General features: G+C 45.2%; 1 protein-coding gene across 2 annotated transcripts; it reads left to right on the top strand.

Moving 5' to 3' along the window:
• The first annotated feature begins 11,178 nt into the window (after positions 1 to 11,178).
• On the top strand, positions 11,179 to 17,780 carry Irx6 (iroquois homeobox 6). Of its 2 annotated transcripts, none has more exons than XM_003477492.5 (6): positions 11,179 to 12,542; positions 13,516 to 13,773; positions 14,431 to 14,540; positions 14,702 to 15,009; positions 15,749 to 16,360; positions 17,342 to 17,780. In XM_003477492.5, exons 1-6 carry the CDS (start codon positions 12,498 to 12,500, stop codon positions 17,344 to 17,346), a joined length of 1,338 nt encoding a protein of 445 aa, XP_003477540.2. In that variant the 5' UTR covers positions 11,179 to 12,497; the 3' UTR covers positions 17,347 to 17,780. The 2 variants fall into 2 exon arrangements, with proteins under 2 accessions (XP_003477540.2, XP_023416405.1); XM_023560637.2 differs by having other exon boundaries at positions 11,180 to 12,542; positions 17,339 to 17,780.
• Positions 17,781 to 24,746: the final 6,966 nt, after the last annotated feature.

The raw sequence follows: 24,746 nt of genomic DNA, 5'->3' as shown, positions 1-24,746 counted from the left end.
ATTTCTTAGGGCCTGAATCCAACAGGGGTAGCTTTAACTGCCCCTACTACCTGCTTCAATTGGAGGACCACTTGGCATTATTCTTGCAAATTGTTCTTCACTCTTTCCAAGGATTAAGAAATTATGATTTGCCATTTCAGACTGGGCAAGAGTTCTGTGTGGCTCACAAGAGATCTGCCAAGTTTGGTCTATCTGTTCCACCATTCTGTGGTCACAGTTGATTGGTTCAGCCACGAAGATACTAGGCCAACGAAAACAGAACAATCAGATTCTCTCTCTTGGGAATATGACATTTACTAAAAGGAACATAGTTACTGAAGACCATGTTTTCTTAATGCCTGTCCTCTGGAGAGAAAGGACCTTGTGGCTACTAGAGTGATGTACTTACCCTTGCTAAAAGTGCCTCTAACTGAAATCCCCAGATCTGATTTCCAAGGTGGGATGTCTGATCTGCCTTTTCATCTCACTTCCATTTTAATATGGTCTTTCATTTCCCTGAAGTGATTTTACTACATTCATTCTGCTGTTTTCCAGAGAATCTTGACTAAAATCTCTGCTAACCCACCCACCTCAAGACAGAGACAACAGAGTTTCAGTTCCTCACTGTCAATGATCTGCATTACTATACCCCTTCCCAAAGCCCATCAGCTGCATCTGCTTTTGCACAGAGACCCCATGAGATGGATATTTAGGTAGTGGGACAGGTAAGAAATGAGCATATATAGTGGGACAAAATAGATTTCTAGGAGATCCTGCCATTCGTCTGTACTATAGGCACCATAGGCATGAAAGGCCAAAGCTACTGCCCTTCAACGAGTTAGTTGGACCCAGTATCCTTGCCAATGCACCCAACCAACTTCTCTGGCTCTATCTCATCCATCCCTTCTAATCTACTATTATGATCCCTGAGTTTCTCACTCCATGGCTTAGTATGGGTGGTTCTCCCTACCATCTGGAATACTCCTCTGATTAGAATCCCGAGTAGCCAGTCTCACCCAGATTATTTCTTGATCCTTTGCACATCTCTGTAAGGTGTGATTAGTCATGATTAGCTATTTCTGTTGCCCTTTATGCTCATTCTCCCTCATGCACTTTTCATTATATATTATTACTCTGATCAATTTAATGCCTTTGTTTCTCACTAGTTGTTATTTTGGTTATTTAAATACCTGTTTCTTCTTAGGATTATAATCACCATATTAGCTAATATATCCTATCTACAAAGAGTAACTCTGGGCTTGTTTCATTATTATAGTTAGCATTATGATTATTATTATTACTACTACTATTATCATTATTATTATTTAACTCATCCTAAAACAGGATATAGGAGTTATATGAATTCATGGGAGAAAACCTGGAAAATCTCTTATTAAATGTTGTAGGAGAGTGCACCATAAATGCTACCATGTGAGTGCACCTGACACTACACATCACTAAAAGAAAAGTGTGCAGCATGGAGTGGGAAAAAATAGAGGACAGAGAAATGTGAAGGGCATCAAAGAACTCACCCCTCAGTACATCCTCTTTCTTGCTGGTGGCCAACTTCTGTGTCACATATAAATCGTTTGGGGATATAGTCCACCATCAAGAATGCTTTTCAAAATGTCCTGTGGACATTAAGGGGAAAAATGCCTCTCATCCTACAGAGTATGATACAGGTGTCAAAAAGAGTGATTTCTATGTGTGAGTTGGAAAGATGTAAAGCAAATTGTGAAAGGGAAAAACGATAGAACAATGCACATTACATGTAAAACTAATGTGCCAGGCACAGTTTGAAATACTTTACATAGGAAACCTTGTTTGGAAGGCTTATTATTCCTTTGTACAAATAAGGAGACTGAAACATAGAGGCTAAACAATGCACTTATGATAGCATAGCTCATAAGTGGTTCAGCTGCCTGTCTACATATGATGCTGTATTATGGAGGCTGCTACTTCCAGGATCCTGAACCTGCTAACCTGCTATCCTGACTGAGTGTGCGTGCGTGTGTGTGTGTGTGTGTGTGTGTGTGTGTGACAGAGAGAGAAAGCTTGTATATATAGCTTATATTTATCTGGCTTGTATTAACATAGAAAACTTCTGGAAGGCAGCCAAGGAACTGTTAGGAGTCCATGACTCTGGGGAGTGGAGATGAAATAATCAGATGACTTATTCGTCTCTTTGCACCCCCACTACAACGTCTCAGGAATTCATTCAGCTGTAAGCAATAGAAAACCAAATTAACAGAGACTTAAACAAAACCAGTTTATTTGTCTTACATATCCAGGAGTCCCAAAGTAGTGGTTTATTGGCTCCCTGGTATTGGGGCTACTTCTGTGCAGTTACCTTAGCCCTATGCTTGTGGTAACTCCCCTTCTTTGCTTTATCTTTTCATCATGGAATTTATCTTCATGATAATAGCATATCCTTTTCCCCCCAGCAAAAATAAAAACTAGCAAGCCAAGAGGATGTGCCCCTGCTTGCACATGTCTTTCATCTGCCCTAAAATGCCAGCTGTTGCAGATGGGGACATTGTTTTGTTCATGGCCACTCCCTAGCACTATAAATCCTATCTAACACAAAGGAAGGCACAGTTAGCTGGTGCTGAGTGGATGAATGAATGAGTGTGGCAGCTTCAATCATCATGCCCATATTAAGGAGTAGGGGAGGTGACACCACAGTCTAGCCTCTTTTACCATGAAAACAAATGCTCTCCTGAGATCATCTCGCAGATTTCCTTGAAGTCTGCCTTGCTTACTTCTCTCTCGGTGTTGAGCAAAATACCTGACACCCAAAGTAAAGCAAGAAAAGGTTTATTTAGCTTACAGTTTTGGGGGGTTTCAGTCCATAGTCAGCTGACTCCAAGGCAGGGTGGCATGGCTGAGGGGCAGCTGTTCATGGTGGCCACAAATGACAAAAGTGAAAGGGGGAAAGAAAAGAGGGGGGGATAGACTTGGCTCCTTCCCTCTGTTATATTGTATGTGGGTTACCTATCTCTGGATGGTTGCAGAACTCACTCCGCCAATCCCAGTGCTAAACAAAGAACCAATCACAAACGCTAGACTCAGATGCCTCAATGATTGCATGAAGCTTGGGGGACCATCCAAGCACAAACCATAACAAAGTCTAATTGGCCAGAACCTGGTCACGCGACCTCCTTTTTTCCCCCCAGCAGGAAACAAATACCACCTAGAAAGCCAGGAGGTATGTAGGCCTCCTGTGGCCACCCAGACAGCATTAAGCTATTCTCAGCAGAGAAGGAGCAGGGCACAGTTAGAAGACAACCACATCTCCCATGGTAAGAGTGCCTTTTTAACATGTGCTTGTTTTACTTTTATATTCTCTTGAACAGAATATATGGCTCCACTGCAGGTTTTCTTAGAATCTCAGAGGGTAAGTCTGGAAATCTGTGCTTTTTAAAGATTCTGGTGCACCACTCATGATAAAAAGAATCTTCCAGGGAAGTTTGCATTTAAAGTTAGCAGAAAGACTTCAAGGTCCTGGAAAAAGAAATATAGACTGAAGTGCATAAATGTCTAAACCAAGGGGCCTTGGTAGATCATTGAGTTCATTGCCTCCATTTCATTAATGCATAAACTGAGGCCACCCACAGGAAAGAAAATTGCCCAAAGTCTCCCAGTCAGTCAGTGACAAAGGCAGGGCTGGATTCCAAAACGCTGTCTCCAAAACCAGTACTTTATTTCTTTCACCTTATTCTCCACCATCACATGTTTACAACCAAGGGCAAGACCTTCCAATTACTGACATTTAACTTTTACAGAGAAACAGCCAGTTACCAGTTAGGGCTACAGAAATATAAGCAATATGAGTTACTTGCAGGCTGTTACCAGTTTTCCTTTCCTCCTTTAACTACATAATCTAGAGTAATAAATTAGTCCTACAGCAAAAAGATGCCCTTAATCCCCACACTACTTTTCCATATCCTTGTGGCATTTATGATGCAAAAGGTGTTTTAGTGGTTCATATCCAATCTCAGGCTTCCCTTTATATATGTATAAATTTATATTTCATAATTATTGTTGCACATTTCCCCTCTGCTCTACCTCTGCCCTCAAGCCTAAGAGTGACACAGGAAATAGTTTATGTTCTCCAGCCTCCACTGACAGTCTAATCCTGCCTGTGTATTTTATGCTGTCTTTGTCAAATCTACTTTCTCCTGACCATGAGATATGTATTATTCCCAATGCCTCCTTCTCTGCAGACTTGAAACAATGTGCAATGGAACTAACCTGAACACCTTCTCTGCGGGATTCCAGGTTCGAGTCAGAGGGTCTCAAAAATGTAAGCAAGGAAATCCTACTGAGTTTATGTTATTGACTAACATGCTTCACACTTAGCATACTTGGAGTGAACCTGAACAAGAAAGCAAATGCACACACAGCTTTAAAACTGCCAAAGGAACTCTATAGTCATTTCACAACCAAACTGGAAAAGCAACCTGTGTGCGTCCCAGGCCTGGGAAGAACCATCAAGCTATGACCTAAAGCCCATTTGTGACTCCAAGCACAGACCTTTCTTAAGACCTTTATGCTTTTTCCAAAAGGTACTGAAATTTGGAAGCACACCAGGTGGGAATTCAAACACTCAAATGTTCCTAGTTATTTCTGATGCTAATCAGTTATGTGACCTTAGTAAGTGGCTGAACATTCATTGCTTGTATGTGAAAACAGAATGAGAAACCTGTCTGGTTTGACCGCTGGAGGGTCTTGGAGATTATAAGAGGGCGAGTTCTGAAAATGTTGCATGTGTAGCAAATAATGTATATAGATTTGAAGGAAGATGTCCTAAAGTCCAAACTAGCTACCCTCCCTCTTCTACCCCATAAATCAATATTTATAAGTTGTACTTGCATTTAGACATTATGGGTGATGTTGGTCATCAGGTGAAGACAAGTGTGCAAAATATCAGCTGAGCAACCAAAGGTGATGGTGTCAGGGAGACCAAAGCATCTCCATTTGGCTGTCCCAACTTGTTCACTTTCTATGCAAATATTTGGCCCTGAATAGAAGTAAAAGATAAGGTAAAAGATTAGTGGAAGCCAACCACATGATATGAAAGGAACAAAGAAGCTTGGATCAACTACACATTAGTGAGGTAGTTTTTTCTTGAAACCACATCAGCTCAGCAATTAAATATTTAATTCAAATGCTAGTTTCTCAAGACTTTGAAGCCAACACTGAGTTGAAACCCCAGATTGTCAATATGGCTCTGCTACACTGGGCAAATGGATCTTTGTTAGCACCTAACTTCTTTTTTTTCCTTTTTATCGGCACCAGGGATCGAACTCATGACTGCCTGCTTACAAGGCAGGCGCGCACCTAACTTCTGAAAGTGCAACAAATGATACCCACTTTTGAGGAAAATCTTGTTCTCAGAGACTTTTGAGTACTTGATAAGCATTAAGAACCTTCTCAAATTATTATAACACTGATATGTGATTTCAAAATGATTTGACAGTATTTAATGCATTAGCAAAGGCTGCATGAGGGCTCTGATTTTCTGTTTGTCTGTTTGTTTGGGTTGTTGTTGTTTCGCCTTGTTTTTGAGACATAGTCTTGCTGTATAGTTCAAACTGGATGTGAGTTCACCACAAAACCCAAATTGACTTTGAACTCATGTGATCCTCCTACTTCAGCCTCCTGAGTACTGAGAGTATACCACCACATCCTACAAAACAGTGTTTTGAGGGGTTTTTGCTTTGTTTGGTTTTGTTGTTTTTTCAGGGTTGAGTCCTCAGCTCGTAGAACCAAGCTTGGCACTCAGTAGGTCCACAATAAGGGTCTGCGGTAGGAATGATGTTATTTTCTTCCCAAGTAATGTGTACTACGCAAAAGAAAGGGCTGACATCCTTGGATTATTTTATGTTCTCACCGCTGTCTGATAGTCTATGTACACAAACAATATTCAAACATTCACAGGACCTATGCCGTCAATAACAAACAAATCTGATGGAGACCATGCAAGAGCTTTGCCTCCAAAGCAAAAGGAACACCTTCTGTCGCTCCTGAAACTTCCTGCAGTCAGCATGTCAGCGCAAAATTGCAGCAGAAAGTACTTACTGTGAAATCCCACAACCTCTGTCACTGTGAAAAATGTCATGGAAGGGGATTTTTCTTATAAAGCAGCAACATGCAAAAGTAATCAGTGCCGGAAAAACTGAAAGATAGATGAAGAAAACAAGAGGAACAGATCCAATAGCTCTGGTTTTATGAATAGACTTCCACCATCCTACTCATTTGTAAGATCCTCATGAGATCTTTTTTTACAGCAGGTTATGAATCATCTTCATGATATCTTTAAATGGATGATCAATACTATATTTTCCCATAAAATGTTTGGTTTGAAATCCGATTTTAAGTGCATTAGAGTTTTTGTGCACCGAATGGGTAAATGCCATAATAAATTGTCATCAAATATGAAAGAAATACAGCATAGATTAATTGCCGTATTTATTTATGAGTCTATAAAATACCTTGTGAAAGTCCTGGCACATTTTTGGGATACCAATTTGAACCTTTAGGAAAGTTAAAAGCATTAAAGAGACTGTGAGGAGATTTATTATCAGAATGTTTTTAATTGCAGACCTGCGCAGACATCCAGGTATTAGAATGGCTGTGCCCTTAATGGGAATGTCTCGTGTGTTTCTCTCCCTCTCTCTTCTTTAAATGATATATTCCCTATATTTTTATTGATTTGTGAAGATTTTTCATAAATCACCATGACCAGCATGTGACATCACAAATGTTCCAGCTTCCTTAAAGTACTGGGCCCCAGGTGGCATGGCAAAGAAGGGTCCTGGTCAGTTCTAATGCTCAGCTTTCAAAGTAGGAGAAATTCTACTGAAAGAAAATACTGGAGAAATGCCACTAATCAGATGACAATAAATATGGCTTGAAGCTGCTCATATTTTAATTGAAGCTTTAATGTCTATGGCAGTGCAATCCTCTAGAGTCAAGAATAACAAAACATCATCCTTATAAACTGCAGGCTGGTCATGCTTTGGTTTTAGGGCTGTATGCAAAACACCCATCCCTATGGTAATTGAAACCAGCACGGTGTGGCTCTCATTCTTAGTTGTCTAGGCTGTAATTCTGCTTCCTAACTGTACACTTAAGGACAGCTTCAGGTTCTTCTCACATAGAGAAAAAGGCATGGCATATTATCCCCACGAGTCCCTATATGTTGTCCCTTTAAAGTTTTAATTACATACATGTATTTCTTTCTCAAAGACTTTGCCTTCAAAATTTGTTCCATGATTTTCAAATCCACAACTTTGTTGTCTTCTGTAAAGCATAATTCTTTGAAAACACATCAGATGCCTTGAGCTTATCACTAGAAAGATATCATCATTCACCAGATAAAAATGATAAAGAATTGCTGTGCACAAAAATGGCTCTGAAAGTGAAATTTTAATACAACAAATTCTCTAACTTACCAATGGGGGGGGGAGCTTAAGAAGCATTGTCTTCCAGAAAATTGTCAGTGACTGATGTTTTCTAAACCAGTATAGATACACAGACATTATTTTATCTGGATTTTTTAAAACAGAGGCTTTCTTTCTTTCTTTCTTTCTTTCTTCTTTGCCTGTCTCTCTCTCTCTCTCTCTCTCTCTCTCTCTCTCTGCCTCTCTGTCTCTCTCTCTCTCTGCTGCTGCTTTATTTTTGAAAACCTATTAGCCACAGCTGGATCTGTTTGCTGTTTGTTATATAAATGAATGTTCTATACAAATTTCTAAAACCCCCAAATTATCACATAAGCCTTTTCATAGTAGAGACTGATTTAAAGCATGCAGAAGAGCCTCTGAACTTGTTCGCTCATAGTGGCATCGCTTTAGACATTTCTCTGCTAAATTACTCAGTGTCATTGCAAGGCACTAAGCAGGAATTCACAAAGTTCATCTGGAGTTAGCAACATCCCCTGGTTGTATCTGTTGTATGTGTTTGAAATGTGATCTCATACAGAGAAATCAAGAGGTTTGGATTCTGGCCTCTTCTCTGCCATCTGAACAGCTGTGTAACGATCTTGGATTTGCTTCTCATCTCTCCAATATTATCCTGAACCTTCAATAGAACAAAGCAGAGGTGTTTAGGAATCTCTCCAATACTCAAAACCATGCAAAGAAATTTTGCTATTATTAAGAAACCAATTATTTTAACTCTAACCTCAGGTACAATGTCACCAAGCCAGGATCTCCACACCCCATCTCATTTTAGACTTTACCTCAAAGAAGTTAATTCTTTCTTTATGCCACCTTCCTGACAAGCCACGTCAACACCCCCTTCTGGGAATTATTGCCTTTTTATTTTCCCCTCCTGATGCCAGAGTTGCTGTTGACAATATGTATTCAGGCAAGGCAGGGAGTCACTGTGTTTCACAATCAGACGCCGTGCACACCACTTCCGTCAAAACAATTAGTGTTCATTTTGGCTTTACTCGGGGAGACCTGCAGTGACTGATCAGTATAAATTATGGATGCATCTGTCCAGATGCACTTGTTCATTCATGCATAGAATTGAGGAAATTTCATTCTTCTCAGTTCAAAAACAGTCACTAAAAAAACCTCCATACTTAAAAAATATAATTTATCGCATTTTCAGCTGGATTATTATGCGCCTGCCACTCATTCAATCTGTGGTTTGAGATATTTGAAGCTGTTTGGAAACATCTAAAGGTTATTATTTCCCACCTGTAAAATCTGCTGTCTTTATAAATCATTAGGAAATCATAGACAGTTTTAGCCTAGAATAATGCAATATGATTTATTTTTCTCTTTTTGGTGAGGTGGCTTCCTTCAAGCTCACTGTCAATCCTTTACTCTGCCTGCTCAGAAACTTCAGTATATTTAAGGCAAAGCAATATGAACTTCAAATAAACAACATGGATTAGTACTCTCTGTGGTCCAAATGGGCCTTTGTTTGCTTTGTTTCATATTAGTTTTAATGAGCAGCTAGAGGAACTTTCAGACATGTTGCACAATTCAACAAAAGAATCCATATCATTTGTTCAAAATACATTTGGTGGGATGACTCCCTTAAATGTAACTGGGAGGGTTTGTATTTGATAGGTTTATTTACTTGCTTCAATAAAATTCTGTGTGCACACATATACAATTGGGGATTTTCCCCTGAAACTAAATTAATCAGTGCTGAACAAAGCAATGAAAAGCCGCTGTAGTGGAGAAGCCCAGAGCACCAGGCTGCAGAAGTGAGGGCCTGGGAGGAGACAGGAAGACGAAAGGAAATTCTTCCTGCAGCATCTCGGAATCAGACTTTCCAAGAAACACACTTCTTTCCACCTGAGGTTTCTGCCAGACAGAGGCTGATATTGGCTTAGCTTACTGGCTTTGTTTTGCTATGAGAATTTCAAAATAATGAGAAGAATAGGCACATCTCAGGATCATCATTTTTAGGGAATCCTACTAAATATTCAAGGTGGTAACAATCAAATGTCATTAATCCAGGGAGCTCCCTGCAAAAAAGAAAATATTAAATCAAGGTCTTACAAGGCTGAAAACACAGGGGGACAATGTCTTCCTCCCTGGGAAACATCCTAAGAGAAGCTCCCCAAATCATAAAGCAACTTTGTAGATGATCCATAAGGTGCTATCTCATAAAAGATGCTTTTTTGTTTGTTTTCCATTTCCACAGAGGCAGAAAAACGCTGAGATTACAGTCCTAGCAATTTATTTTGTCACTGGTTTTTATCTTCTTTTTAAAAATCGTGTTGTTTTTCTCTAATCCTAGACCAAAGACAGGAAGAGGTGAGCCTGTGCTCCTGCACAGAGTATTGATACCAGAAAGGTCTTATAAATCAGCTGAAAATCAATAAATCCTATAGGGTAGTTTCTGCTTCACAACGGTATCGTCAGGGGACAAGGCTAATGCTTTTTCTTCACCAGCAGCCCCATTTTTCCGTCATAAAAAAATTCTGCATAGGAAAAAATGGGTAAAGTTGCTGAGTAAGTGTTTCGACTATCTAATTTTATTACTTTACAATTGACATACCTTCCCTCTGGAAATGTTTGCAATTAATTAATTAGCAGTAATCTTCCCCAGGGGACTAATTTATTGAATACTCTCCAATTCTTACTTTTAAAAAAATAGCTTGGTTATATCCAAGCTGCAAATGGGTGGATGGCATTTTGAAAAATCAAGGATCTACTTATTACTGTGAATTTTTATCACTAACTCACTCTGGCCATGACCATAATTCTTTTTCTAACTAGAAGCTTCCCAGGTTGAGAGCAAGGTTTCTGCAAGGTAATCGCACTGCATAGTAGCAGCTGGGTTTCTCTGCATTTAGCATGGGGCTCATCCTCATTTAGTAACCTCTCTAGCAGAGGAGCCTGCGGTTTGTGACCTCTAAGGTCCTTGTTCATTCTGCAGAATCTGTGAAGAAAATAGGGTTAGCAGAGTGGGGGGGGGGATAGAGCCAGAAATGTCATTCTGAAGAGGTCATGGGTTCTGGGGTCTGCAAGGTGCCACAGGCAAGTTAGTGGTAAGAGATTTCCAGACAGGGACACAGACATTCCTCCTATGACTGATTGCCTTCTCTTGGCAAGAACTCAGTGCCCAGGTCCTACCCTCTGGGCCACAAGGTCTTGTGTTGCAATTAGAATATTTATTTTTAATTGGGCCCTTAAACTAACCCCCATGACTGCTCCAGAGTATTTCAACATGGACTTGGGAGAGAGGTTTATAAATTGTCCAGGGCAACCTGAATCCCCGTACCAAAGGAAAGGCTTCCTCGTGTTTCCTGGCTGCAAACTCCCACCATATGCTTGGCTGTCACTTGTCTAAGATCTTCTCTCAGCATTACTTACCATCCCTTTTCACTTCTAGACCTTACAGGTCTCAGAAAGAGTCTGGGGCCTGGGAGTTGAGACTTTAAGAGCACAAAGTCTACAGTGCTTGCAAACTGCTCATGCCCTGCCCCTGAGGCAGGCCTAGAGGAGGAAGTCCTCCCCTGGGCACCAGTAAGCCTTACTAATGGAGGCCCATTGGCGCCCTTTTGAGGACCTGAGGGATGGAGTAGGGGGCACAGGGTGGGTCCCGCCAGGCTTTCTGGCAAAACACAGGAAATGGGCCTCCTCCTGGAGCTGTTCACTGCGGCTCTCCAGCGCCACCCCCAGCGGAGCACAGCGGCTGCAGCGCGACCCTGACGCCTTCCTCCAGCTCCCTGGCTCCACCGCGGACGACGCGGTAGGCTCGCGCAAGGCAGCCAAGCCTCGCCTCTAGATGCTCAAGAGGCTTAACTCGAAATACAGATCCAAGGGTCACAGTTGGCACCTTTCCAGGCTGCATCTGAAGGTTCTGACACGGGCCTAAGGGCGTGCTACTCAGCTTTTTAGAGGGCCAGGCGGCTGCAGAAAAACCCAGGGTCAAGGATCTGAGGCCAACCGGTGGAAAGCCAGAATTAGCCGGAGACTGAAGCAGGAGGCAGATCCCAGGGGACAAAGATGGGCAGCCCAGTGGGATCCACCAAGGCAACCCCGAGCTGCACTAACCAGCCCTGGCCGGTTGTTCAAACTTTCCTGCTGCGGGGAGGCGGAGGAGCTGGGCTGGTCAGCGTCTTCTCCCCCGAGCCTCTGCTCTTCTCCACCTGCCAACTCAGCCTCCGCCCAGCCTCCCCTGCCTCGGTTTCCTCCCCCTCCCGCGCGCTCCTCTGTGCACTTAAACTCCTCATCTCTTTCCTCTCCCCTCCTCCTTCTCCCTCTTGCATCTCTTCCCCACTTTTCTCTGGTCTCTTCTTTTGTATTCTCTCCTCCCTTGCCGCCTTGGCCGCCTCTCTCCTCCTCGGGGCCGCAGGGGAGGAGGTGAGCGCGCTGCTGCGTCCAGGGCCTGGGCAGCGTAGAAGGAGGCGTTTCTCGTACTTCTCTCGGGTAATTTGTAGAGATTCTATGTGAGTGCGCGCGCGTGAGCTTGAGGGGAAAGGGGTAGGATCTAGCGTTGAGCAGAGGGTCAGGGTCTTTGACGATCCTCTCCGGTTGCGCAAAGCTCTTGGAGCAAGTGTGAGTGTGGGTTGAGTGTGTGCGCGCGCACACACGGGCTGGCTGCTCTTGGCACGCTTGGTGGCCCGGGGCCCCGGGGCCCGGGGTCCCGTCTGACATTCCGAGATTACCGTGACGTCATATTGAGCCTCTGGCCACCTTGGACCGGGACACCTCCGGAGCCTCACAGCCCCGAGCCGCGCCGCTCCTGGCCACCGCGCGCGTCTCCCGGAACCCGCGCCTTCTTCCTTCCCTTCCCATCCATGGGCCCTTCTGTCTTCTGGACCCCACGGGCCGGAGGGGCGCCTTCCGGAGAGCAGGGCTCGGCAGCTGGGCTGCCCTCAGCTCTGCCTCCCGTTGCACCAAGTGTGCAGAGCAACCGGCGGTGGGCTCCAGCAGCGGTGTAAGGAAGGAAACGCCTCTTGGCTTGGCTGGGGTGGTCCAGCCGCGGGGCTAAGAAAGGAACTCGTAAGGGAACGAGGACACAGGCCAAGAACAGCCACTATGTCCTTCTCGCACTTCGGACACCCATACAGCGGCGCTTCCCAGGTAAGAAGTACCTTTTGGGGGGAGCGGGAACAGACTGGGCAGAAAGGATGTCCAGGGCGTGCTCCTTCCCTTGACTTCCTCTTGTGCCCAACCTTGAGCGTCTTCGCTTTGATGTGTCCCTGGGGAAGCCAGAGGGAGCAAGCACCGGGCAGTGCATGATGGCCTGGTCTGCCACCTCCAGTTTCTGATTGAAAACGTCCCACTCACAAGTACATGCTTGAAAATTCTGTGACCCGAATCCGGGAGACCTGACCCCTCACTCAGCGAGGAGGGTGGGATCTCAGGGATCTTCCGGTCAGGCCACCTCTTTAAGATGTGAAGTGAATGGGAGACTCCAAAAGGTTTCCAGGCTAGAGCGCTGAACTATTATATTGCTGTAGTTCATTTGCTGACCTCCATTCCTATCCTTTTGCCTTGGGGTGGTCCAAGATCTCTGTTTCTGCTCTCTACAGTGTACAAATCAGGCAATGATGAATTTTCCACTGACGTTCTGGGGATACTCAACGATGTTTTCCTTTTCTCCCCCGCATAGTGCTTTGTATGTGAAGCGCCAGCTTGACCTTTGACCCGCTGTGTGATATTGAACATGTCTCTTATTCTCACTGGTCCTGGGTTGCCTATTTATAATGTGGAAATAGGAATAATATTTTGATGATGGTTTCTAAAGCTAACCTCTACCTCTGCCTGCGTAAGGTCACTTAGGGGTGAGTAGAGATGGGGGCTATGGATTTGGTCTCTAGTTCTGGTTTCCTCAACCCTCTGGAACTCTAAAGGGTTAGCAATGGCATAAGCACATCGACGGGAGCAGTTTGAATAAGCTGCCTTCTGAAAATTCCCATCTCAGAAGCTAGCAGAACGCTTAGCATACAATCAAATGAAGGAGTGAATGAAGGAATCCTCGACTGGCTCCCGCCAGTTGAAAGTACAGGTCTCTGACATCCAGTGACCCTTTCCCATCCTCCTCCTCTTCTAGTTTCTGGTGTCTGCAAGTTCCAGCACTACTTGCTGTGACTCTGCCCCACATTCAGTCTCCGATGTGGCCTCAGGCTCCACCCCGGCGTCCACTCTTTGCTGCGCACCTTATGACAGTCGACTACTGGGCAGTGCGAGGCCTGAGCTGGGAGCAGCCTTGGGCATCTATGGAGCCCCCTACACAGCTGCAGCAGCTGCCCAGAGCTACACTGGCTATCTGCCCTATGGACCAGAGCCAACAGCACTGTATGGAGCACTGGTGAGTGTGAAGGTTGGGGTCTGGGGACACTGGCAGCAGCTGCAAGGGAAATTCACCCTAGCCTCTCCAGGAAAAACCCAGTAGGAATGCACAACTCTAGGAAAGGAGATCCTGAGGATTGTGTCTTGTATAAGGGGAAAAGCCAACTTTACAGCATTTCCCAGTTTGTAGAATTCTATGCTGCTTAGAAAATATACTTCTGTTAATTTTATGAGGTAGACAGGTCATCACTGTCCTTAAGGTAAAGAAATTGAGGTGCAAATGGGTTCATCTACCCAAAGGCACAAGATGCAAGGAGACAGGGATAGCTCTGAGAGGAAAGGAAAGTTGGTAAATGTCTAGCTGCCCTGAATGTGGTGGGGAACACAAGTGACAAGAATAACAGCAGCTGCTATTTAATTTAACTACTGCTCCTCCTGCCCCTACCAAGAACTCTATGAGCATGGTCTTCTTCAGTAACCTACAGGTTATAATCACCATTTTACCAATGGAAGAAAGGAGGCACAGAGCAGTGAAACAACTGTATCCAGGTCTCATAGCCAAGCAGAGCAGGTACCAGGCTGTGAATTGGACTTGACCACAGAAACCCTGTCTTCCACCAAATCCTTCCCAAGTCTAGTCCTGAATTCTCTTTTTTTCCTCCCCCCACCATCCCAGAATCCACAGTACGAATTTAAGGAAGCTACAGGGAGTCTGACACCCAGCCTGGCCCAACCAGGAGCCTATTATTCCTATGAGCCAACTCTGGGGCAGTACCAGTATGACCGGTGAGGAGTGGGACACGTTGGTAGCTGGCTTCCCTACCAAGGTGATGTGCATGGGGCAGAGGGGGAAGAAGGAAGGGCAAGGAGGGAGCAGAACTATATTTCAAATGCAACACACTGTCCTCTGCTCCAAGCGTAGAACTTGAGCTGGGTTCTCTCCACAGGTATGGTGGGGTAGAATTCAGCAGTGCAGGACGCAGGAAGAATGCCACCCGGGAGACTACCAGCACCCTCAAGGCCTGGCTCAACGAGCACCGCAAGAACCCCTACCCCACCAAGGGGGAGAAGATCATGCTGGCCATCATCACCAAGATGACCCTCACCCAGGTGTCCACCTGGTTTGCCAATGCACGGAGGCGCCTCAAGAAGGAGAACAAGATGACATGGGCACCCAAGAACAAAGGCGGGGAGGAGAGGAAGGTGGAAGGCAGAGTGGAGGAGTCACTGGGCTGCCTAAATGGTGACTCCAAAGGTACCCACAGCATCGCCCCCCACACCTGATAGATTTCACGGCCATCAGTCGGGTTGGTTTGCTTAGACACCATCCTGTAGTGTAGATTTTCTGCAAGGTGCTCCCTGCATTCATCCTCTGCACACGCCAGAGCCTTTGCCTGTGGGCTTCACTCTTCCTGTAAGTCCCTACAAGCTTTAAAGAGTCACCTCAGAAAGTGTCCCTCCTCCCTGGAGCCCAAGTAGCTTCTTAGTCAGTATCTGCTACCTCAGCCACTTCTATTTCCTTTGCCATATTTATCCCTGTGAGAAAATTTACAAACTCCAAAGTCTGCCCCCCTCAAGAATGTCCTCTCCACTGTATGTCTTACTGTTGAGCTCCTTAAATACCGAACACCTAAGCGCATGAAAGATTCCGGGGACACAGTACTTGGTAAATATTTACTGAATAAAATAATGTAACCGCAACCACCTATAAATGTAGAAGTTGGATAAAACCTTTCCCTCCTCTTTTTACAAAGGAGGAACTAAGTTACAGACCTTAGCAACTGCACGTGACCTTTGGTTGGGTCGGTGCTGCAAAAAGAAGAGTCTTTGAGGGGCAGCTTTCAGCTCTAGGGTATGTGCGAGCGATGGTGTGGCTGGGCTGGTGCACTAAAAGAGAATGCCCTGAGCGCAGGGTGCATCTTGCTAAAAGCTTCGCAGGGATGCGCGCTCCCTAGGTCCTGGGGCTTTTCTCACTTGCTCTCGATTTCCTGCAGATGTTCCTGCTAACCAGGAAGCCCAGGGACTCAGACTGAGTGACCTGGAAGACTTGGACGATGAGGAGGAAGAGGAGGAAGCTGAGGAAGAGGACGCTGCAGTCACAGCTTCAGACAGGCTGTCGGAGTTCCCTAAGGGCGCACAGTCGCTGCCTGTGCGGTGCACCGCAGCTCGAGAAAGCCGCTTGGAGAGCGGAGTGTGCAGTCTGGTAGCTCCCCGTTTTTCCTTGAATGAGCCCCAGGGGTCAGGAGAAGCTGACTTCATTGCGCCAGAGCCCGGGAGACCCACGATGATCTTGCACTACCCTTGTCGGGAGAAGCCACGTATCTGGTCTTTGGCGCACACTGCGGCAGCCAGCTGTGTGGAAGCCGCTCCCTCTGCCCCGCCCAAGCCTCGCAGTCCTGAGTGCCCTCTGATTTCCGCACAGCTTCCAGGCTCCACCACACGACCTCTGGTCCCCAGAGGCTCCGCGTGCGAGGAAGAGTCTTCTAGTGAAGCCAAAGTCTTTGGAAACTCCATGTTCTCCCTGCAGGGGCTGCCGCTGAACTGTACGCCCTGCCCGAGGCGGAGAGAGCCTTCAGTACAGTGCCCATACCCACCCGGAGCAGAAGGTAGTGGGTCCCCAAGAGCAGTGGGGCGCTGGCATTGAGATCCTGTGTCCAAAAGATACCCACCCACCACCTACCCAACGGAGACACATACCCTGGCCCCACACAAACCAAGGTTCAAACCTGCTAGCAGACTCTCCCATAGCAATTCCTTTAAGCGATGCTTAGACATCAAAGTTCTAGGCCAAGTAATAGTAATAAACTCAGAGGGAGACAATTCCTAGGATGGCACAGCAAATGTGTGAAGAGTGGACAGTTAGCTAGATTTGTGCCTTCATGGTCTGCAGTCCTGCCAGCTGTGCCAAGTGTGCTTTGACATCCCCTCTAGCACAATTTCCCTTGTTCTTTGCCTGCTCTTAGGAAAAGACTAACTGTGCAGCTACTAAGCTTTTCCTAAGGCTGGTCAGGCACCTGGGATTTTACAGATATCTGAGGGGGCAAGCCAGACACATGCAAGGGGTTAGAGGTCAGTGCTGAAGTCCAGCCTGGAGCCTCTCTGTAGCCCATTACCCCTCTGGGAGTATAGACTGCTCCAACATTCGCTGTTTTGGAAGCTGAGCTTGGAGCTGCCCCTGGAGATGACACCCAAGGGCTCATCCCCATACAGGGCTTGATGGCCGGACAGTGTCTCTTGACTGCATTGGTTCTGTGGCTGTGCTGAGCACAGCCACAGAGGAAGAGGAAGCTGTGGAGGAAGGGAATTTCCCTCCACAAAGGGTCATTCCCCACGCATTACACAGCCTCTAGCAATTACTGTCAGAAGCTGTTCTTTGTAGTCATTTCTCCCAGGATTAGGTACTGCCTTGGAAAATTGGGTTGCATTGTTATTTGAATTTACACGTTGGCATCCAAGCATACCTCTAGCAAACAAATTGCCTGTAGGCCTTTGCTTCCCCCTCAGATGAGACCTGGCTGACCTCCGACTTCCTAGGAATCATCAGCAAATGGCCTTCTGGTTTTAATCAACCTTTCCTCTCTCAGCAGGTTAGCGCAATGGCTTCAATTTACAGAAGAATCTTGGAAATGGGCCCCTTTTGGAACTCACCTCCACAGTAACAAGCTGCAAGACCTTGATAGGGACCAGGAATTCACATTTCACCTAAGAGACAGACACACAGAAACCCTCCTAGCGATGTCTTTGCATGCAGAGCTGGGGGAGGTGGGCAGATTTGTCCCTAATCTCCGCAGAGCAGGTGACTAGCATCTTGAGGAAGACCTAGAAGGAGACCTGGGCCAGTCTGCTCACTTCAAAGACTCTACCAAATCTCCTTTTCCCCTCCAGATCGCCTTCCTCTCTTGCCCACTCCTGCCTTTTTCCTGGCTTCCTTCACGTTGTTAACTTCATTGTTCTCCTGGTCCCCAAGGACCACCTGCATCTTCTCCCCAGCCTTTGTGTCCTTAAAAATAATCAAGCCTAACCCAAGTTGTGTGGCTGATCTGTGTCAGGGGGGTTGAGGGAAGGTCAGGATGAAGAAGAGGATGGAATGTAGCCGGGATCCTGAGAACAGGGTGGTGGGCTGCACCCCCAGGCCCCTTCATAGGCAGGAGAGGAACTGACCTGGCAATGGGCAAGACCTCTGCCCCTGCCTGTGGGTTAGCAACCAAAGGCTGTGCCATCAAATAGCTGTGCCAGGCTTCCCTTCAAGTGGATGTGTCAGGGAGGTTAAGGGAGGTCAGGATGTTCCTCTCCTACCAGCATTTGTTCCCGGACTCAAACTTGGGTTGTAGATTCATTGTGAGAAAGGACAGTGCTGCTCAGGAGGGGTACAAAGAGAAGGGTACTTTTCACGTGTCAGCCAAAACTTTCAGTACCGGCCACTCAGTAAGGGCTAAGGGTCAGGGGCACGCACCCTGTCCCTTTGGAGCCTTGTCCAGTCTTGGGAGTGGAATGCCTAAGGGATTTAAAAATGCCGGAGGGAGAGGGAAGTGCAGGGTGGAGGAGGCTGCCTGACTTGAGTTCACATCCTTTGTCTAGTGGCTTCCCCTTGAGGACAAGGGAGCCCCAGGGAAGGAGGGACCTGGGTGTGTGCTAAAGGGAAGCTCTGGGAGCTGATGGAGGTGGGAAGGCAGGGGCCAGGCAGCTGGGCTGCACTTCTAAGGGCTGGGTCCCCAAAAAGGAGCACTTCCCAGCCGGGTCCCCGCACAGCGCAAATTGGTGGTCACAGCGCAAGTGACCACCTTAGGATCTGGGAAGAAAAGGGTCTGCAGTCGGGCGGAAATTTTAAGATCCTTGGAGGGTGTGTAGGGGAAAAGGAAAAGTTAGAAACAGAGGCGGAGCTGGCACAGCAAGCTCCTCCAGCCCCATCCCCACGCACTTCTGCCCTATCCTGCCTTTGCCTTTTCAATAGAAAAGACCGATTCTCAAAGGTCTTTAAAACTCGTGGGATACCGAAACAAGCTCTCTCTCTCTCTCTCTCTCTCTCTCTCTCTCTCTCTCTCTCTCTCTCTCTCTCTCTCTCTCTCTGTCTCTCTTGTCTCTCTCTGTCTCTCTCTCTCATTCTGTATCTGTTTGTGTCTCTCTTTTTCTCTCTCTTTCTGTCTCTATCTCTTTGTCTGTCTTTCCCTCTCTATTTTCTCTGTCTGTGTCTGTCTGTCTGTGTCTCTCTTTCCTTTCAGCTGAATAAACTGAGACCAAACAAGAAGGCAGGACATTGGCTCAGGGCCACGAAGCTCCAAGATAGAGACAGACCCCAGCTTTATGTTCTGGGTCTAATTCCTGTTTTGAGTTCCTGCTCCAGAGCTCTTCCTCTCTTCCCTTCTCCGGAGCCCCTTCCCCTCCTCCCTGCCCCGTTTTGCTCCTGGGTAACAGCTGGTCCCACCCCCCAGCCTCCCGGAGGACACTCCAGTCACCCTTACTGACCCCCGGCTTAGGGTGCAGAAAATTAAACTGTGAAAAGATAAACATTATTTCCAGTCAGCTTTGCGGGATTAGAGCCTGTAATAAAGAGCATTAGCTGAAGGTTTCTTTCAAGTCAGTCTTGATGCCTCCTCCTCAACAGGGGTGCTAGATAGGCCCCTCCAGAGATGCCCCGGCAGAAGAATCCTTGAGTTCCCCACTTGAAGATGGGAATCAGACTATTGGGTGGAGGGAAGAGGGCCCTTTAGCATCACACTGAGTCATCACTGGGAGGGGGGCACTAAACTGGACTGGAAAAGGCACCCCATCTAAACCCAAGGTCAGGTGGCCAAGCAGGGGCTCCTATGCAAAGGATGAGAGGTGGGAAAGTTTCACCTCCAGAGTTTCAGCCCTAGGTAGGCATGAGAGCCAGAGCAAGCAGACTGCCCTTCCTACTTTCCAGGCCCTCAGAAGTTGTTTCTCTGGCTCTAGGAATCGCTTCTTGACCCAGAGACCTCTACTTCCAAACCTGAGCAAGTTTCTGAAGCTTAGGATTGTTGCAAAGATCTGGAGGCAGTGAGGTATAAAAAGGGAGCAAAGGGTAGAAACCTGCTTTCCTCTTGCATCACTACCTTGTTATGCACAAACCTCTGCTCCTCTTAGCTCCTCAGTTGTAAGATACTGAGTAATCTAGCTCTCCATTTGGGCCTCAGAGTCTCCAAAGCTGATGGTGAGCTCCAGGGATCCAGGCAGAGGGCCTGAGAATGGCACGTCTGAGCCCAAGATTATCCCAGCCTCAGTCCCCAGCCACAATCTGTTCCCACCATCTCTGCCCATGTCAGCCTCCTGAAAATCCCCCAATATAATCTCCCACAATCATATTTAGAATACAGTTTTGATTAAGCCCCAGAGCAAGGGGAGGAGGGAGGATGTAGCTCTGCTCTCCTCTGCTGAGCCTGCTGGCCTTCAGACAGCTGGACCCACCCTGAATTCTATTCTGCGGAGTGAGTTGGTAAAAGCACAATGTTGACCTTGGGTTTGGACCCCAAAGTCCCTCCATGGTTATGGTACCCTCTTCTTTCTAGGCAGTATAGGGGGCCTGTCCTACAGGGGCTTCTTTCTTTATTGAATCCTCTTATGTCAAGCATCATTATCTGGGCTCTGGACTCACTGCATGAACTCTGATCACTTTTAGCTCTAAGGTTTTATGACTTTGTTAGGGAAAATCAGAGCTCCTAGGGGTCTTACAATGTGCCAGACTCAATGCATGTGTCATAGTCCATTCAAATGCTAGAACCAAATAGTCTGGATTGCTTATAAACAACAAGAGTTTTTCTTTTACAGTTCTAGAAAATTAAAAGTCCCAGATCAGAACACCTCCTGCCTGGCATCTAGAAAGGGTTTTTCTGGACAGCGCTTTTCATTTTGCCCTCACATAGTATCCAAGAGCCTAAGGAATTTTCTGGGTCTCTTTTATGCATTTCTAATCCCATTCAACAAAACTCTTTTCTTAAGACCTAAATACCTCCAAATAGGATCACCTTGGAAAGTGGGTCTCAACATATGAATATGGAAAGGGCACACCAATACTGAGTCAATCGCACTATATCCTTTATATGTGCAGACTTAAAGTCCTCATCATGTTTTATGTGCTGGTATGACTATCAGTGAGAAAACGGGCTCAGAGAGGTTAAGTAACTCCATGTCATTTTTTATTTTTTATTCCATGTCATTTATCTAGCTACCAAGTGAAGTCATACTCTGATTCTTTAACCACTACACGCTCTTGCTAATTCATCTCAATATGTTAAGATTCTTTTATTCAGTTATTGAGATCATATGTTTTTGAGACTGTAAAAATCTACTAGTTGGTGCTCTGGAATCCTGTATTCCATTTCTTCCTTGTCAGGAATGTTCCATGGGAAAGGACTTCTGGTGCTTCTTACATCACATACTATGAGATGGTATCTGAGTTAGCCCTGGTCAGTGTTTGGCAGAATGTAACTCTTGGGTCTCTACCTTCAAAGTCAGCCCATAACTGAACCACACTGGCAGGTGGGCTGAGAGATCTGCTTGCTTCACAAGTCCCTTAGGTGGTCTGATGGACCTCTGACCTGAGGCATGATGGCCAAATCTCAAGTGGCCAGATGAAGCTGGGGGTAGGGTAGGTCAAGATACCTTTTGCTGGTCAAGAGTAAATCCAGTAACAAGTATAAACTTTCCCTCCTGGATTAAATCTGGGTTCATTCAAATTAAATCTTCCCAGCTCTCCCCCCCCCCCCCGCCGCCCCCATCCTGAAGCTCAGAGTCAGGACAGGAAGATAACTAGGAGAACTTCTGTTTGAATTATCTTAGGGGTTTTTGTGCTTTGTTATGCAAGAAAATTCTGCCCCAGGTGCAAGCGATCAATCAAGAATGTGTACACATTTCAGGAAAGCCAGCACTCAGAAGGAAAGACAGTATTTTCAGCAAATAAAGAGCTATTAGAGAGTAGGACTTTCCATCCTGGCTTTCTCCATACACAGTTGGTCCCAGCCTGAGTGTTAGAAAGTGCTATTTTTTTCTGAATGAAATTCCTTCTTCATGTAACTTTTGAGACTGGTCTCTAAAACTAAGAAGTGATTTTGTATGGTGATGCACACCTGTAATCCCAGCACTCAGAACACTGAGTCAGAAGAGTTTGAGGCTGGCCTGGGCTATATAGTGAGCTCAGGATCAGCCTGAACCATACATATATATACAGAGACAGACAGAAACAGAGACAGAGACAGAGACAGAGAAAGAGAAAGAGACAGACAGAGACAGAAATGCTGTGTCAAAAACTCCAATGAAACAAAAAAGTGATATTGCTGTCAGTGATTCATTCTTTGTCTTATCTTCCTTCTTTCCCTGTTGTCCCCCAGTAGGATTTTTTTGGTCTTTTATTCTGGGATCAGAATAGGAAATCAAAGTCAATAGATATCTCCCAATAATATGGCAGAGGAGTGCCCCCTTATCAGCATCATTTTCCTTACCAAAAGACGAGTGAGTACTTCATTATCTCACTTATATCTGGAATCTTAAACATTGACCTTGTACAAGTGGAGAGTAGAACAATAGTTATCAGAGAGTGGGGGAGAGAAAGGAAATGGTTAACAGGCACAAGGTTGCATTTGGATGTAGGAATTACTTCCAGTGTTCTATAACATAATGAAATAACTATGGTTGGCAAAAATTAACTGTATATTTCAAAATTACTAGAAGAGAGCTTCCAACAGAAAAAATAATAAATGTCTACAGTGATAGATATGCCTCATACACTAATCTGATCATTATACACTGAACCCCATAAGTACCCCCCATTCAATTACTGTGTCTCAAAACTAAATGTTATGTTTCAGAGGAGAGAAGAACCTGAGTCCTTGATGAAGCCATGGTGCTTTGAGACTCAGCTTTCTCTAGGGAGTTCAAGAAGGAGCTCTTTCATAAATTCTATAGATCTCTTGCCTGGATAAAGATTCAGATCATTGTTAACTTGAATTTTGATGGGTGGCAAAAGTTTGACAGCTAAAGGCAAATTAGCACAACGAGGGATATTTTTTTTCCTTTGTGAAGTCCAAAGAATGAAAGAGACGTGTAAAGAAAGAATTTGATTTATTGTGAGAGCACTGCTTGTTGCAATAAGCAGGCCACAGGTCAGTGGGAATACAGCCTACTCTTCAGTGCATTAATCTGTGACATTTATGTAGAGCGTAGTTACGGTTTGAATATGTCCTCCTCCCCAAATTTCTATGTTGAATCCCAAAATTCATACATGAATCCAGAACAATGATGCTAACAATGATAATAATGAGTTTAGAGCTATATTTCTCAACCCTAGAAGTGCATAAAATCAACCAAGAGATGATTTAAGTTTTATTTAGATTTTTAGTACCAATACCCAGGCCATACCCCTGACCAGTCAGATCAAATCTCCAAGGGTGTATTCCAGCAGCATTTTTCAAACATTTCTTTAACTCTACTGTTCAGCCAAGGTTGATAACCAGCAAACCACAACCAACCAGGCTATTTCTTTCTCCAGTTCCAGTATTTTCTGAGTGTGCATGTATGTGTGTCTGTGTGTCATCTGCATGAAAGTTTAGAAGCCTATGATTTTTCTCTAGATCTATGAATTTCATGTTTCCCTCATGTTAAAATGGGGTCTAATATTTACATTTTACTACATAGTTTAGGGTTGGGGATTTAGCTCAGCAGCATAAGCACTTGCCTGGAAAGTGCAAGGTCATGGGTTGGATCCCTGAACAACAACAACAAAAAACATAGTTTATGAAAAAACTCAAAGATGAACATAATTCTGGTCGTCTAAAGCCAGCATCTATCCACGAGAGCTCTTCCTTGGCCCTTCCCATCCTATATGCCAGCGTTCTGCACATAGACTGGCATCATAGTATAAAGATTCTTCCACACAAGATGTCCTAGCACATGTGCCAACCAACACTGGAGAAGCTCAGGCACCTATGGAAAATGGATGGCTTTTTGAAAGATTTCTTGATTGCCAGTTATGTACTACGGTGAAAAAAATCACACTCCAAATTAATGGGTTAAAAAAAACCACAGCAAATACTGATTTTTCTCATAAGCCTGCAATTTCTAGCCTACGTACTATAAGAAGAGGCAACTTTACTAGAACTAAACGATCCATTTCCAAGGAGAACCAGGAATCGGCACCTGCAGGGTCTCCTATAGGCTGCTTGAAGCTCCTTCCACTCAAGAGCAAGTGCTCCAAGGACCCCAAATAGGAGTTGCAAGGGTGCTTAGAGTCTATTCTCACAAATTCCAGAATAGCATTTCTACTGTATTCTATTGGTCTAGCAATTTTAAAGCCTGTCTCTATTTAAAAGAAGGGAATTTGACTCTACTGACAATGGGAAGGATAGCAAGAATTTGTAGCCATCTTTACCACAATTGCATTTCTGGTGAGGGTACAGCTTTGAATGTACTTCTAGACTCTACTCTCTCATCCAGTGTGCCAACACGAGACTCTGATTGGCCAGCACAGGCTTCTATAAGACAATACTCCCCTTCCATAAGTAGTTAAATAGCAGAAGTTTATCTTGTTACAGTTCTTGAGCTTTAGACGTCCAAGATCAAAGCACTAATCAATTTTATCCTCCTCCTGGCTTCAAGATGACCACACAGATGACCAATTTCTCCTTGTATGTTCACATGTAGATAAAAGGGAGTTTTGCTTTCTCTTGCTCTTAGAAAGATACAGCCCTATCAGATCTACCAAATATTTATTTATCCTCTATTTTCTTACCATAGGCCTTCTCTCCAAATACAGTCACAGTGGGGTTAGGGCTTCAATAGATAAATTTCAACAGTTCACAGATATCGAGTTCATAACACACTCTAACCCAGCACCCAAAAAGAAGAGGATAATGAGCAAAAGGTGACAAAGCTACTGATCTGGGTAGCCCCTAGCCCTAGAGATTCTGGTTGATTCATAAATCCTGCCAGATCCATGTTTTCCCATCAGTGTCCTGGTCTGTCAAGATGGAACCCATCATCTTG

Source organism: Cavia porcellus, unplaced genomic scaffold (assembly GCF_034190915.1).
Source record: "Cavia porcellus strain 051 isolate PalLab524CR breed Dunkin Hartley unplaced genomic scaffold, mCavPor4.1 scaffold_4, whole genome shotgun sequence".
NCBI lineage: Eukaryota > Metazoa > Chordata > Mammalia > Rodentia > Caviidae > Cavia > Cavia porcellus.
Note: the sequence above shows the minus strand (reverse complement) of the source record. Positions and strands in the feature narration are given on the sequence as shown.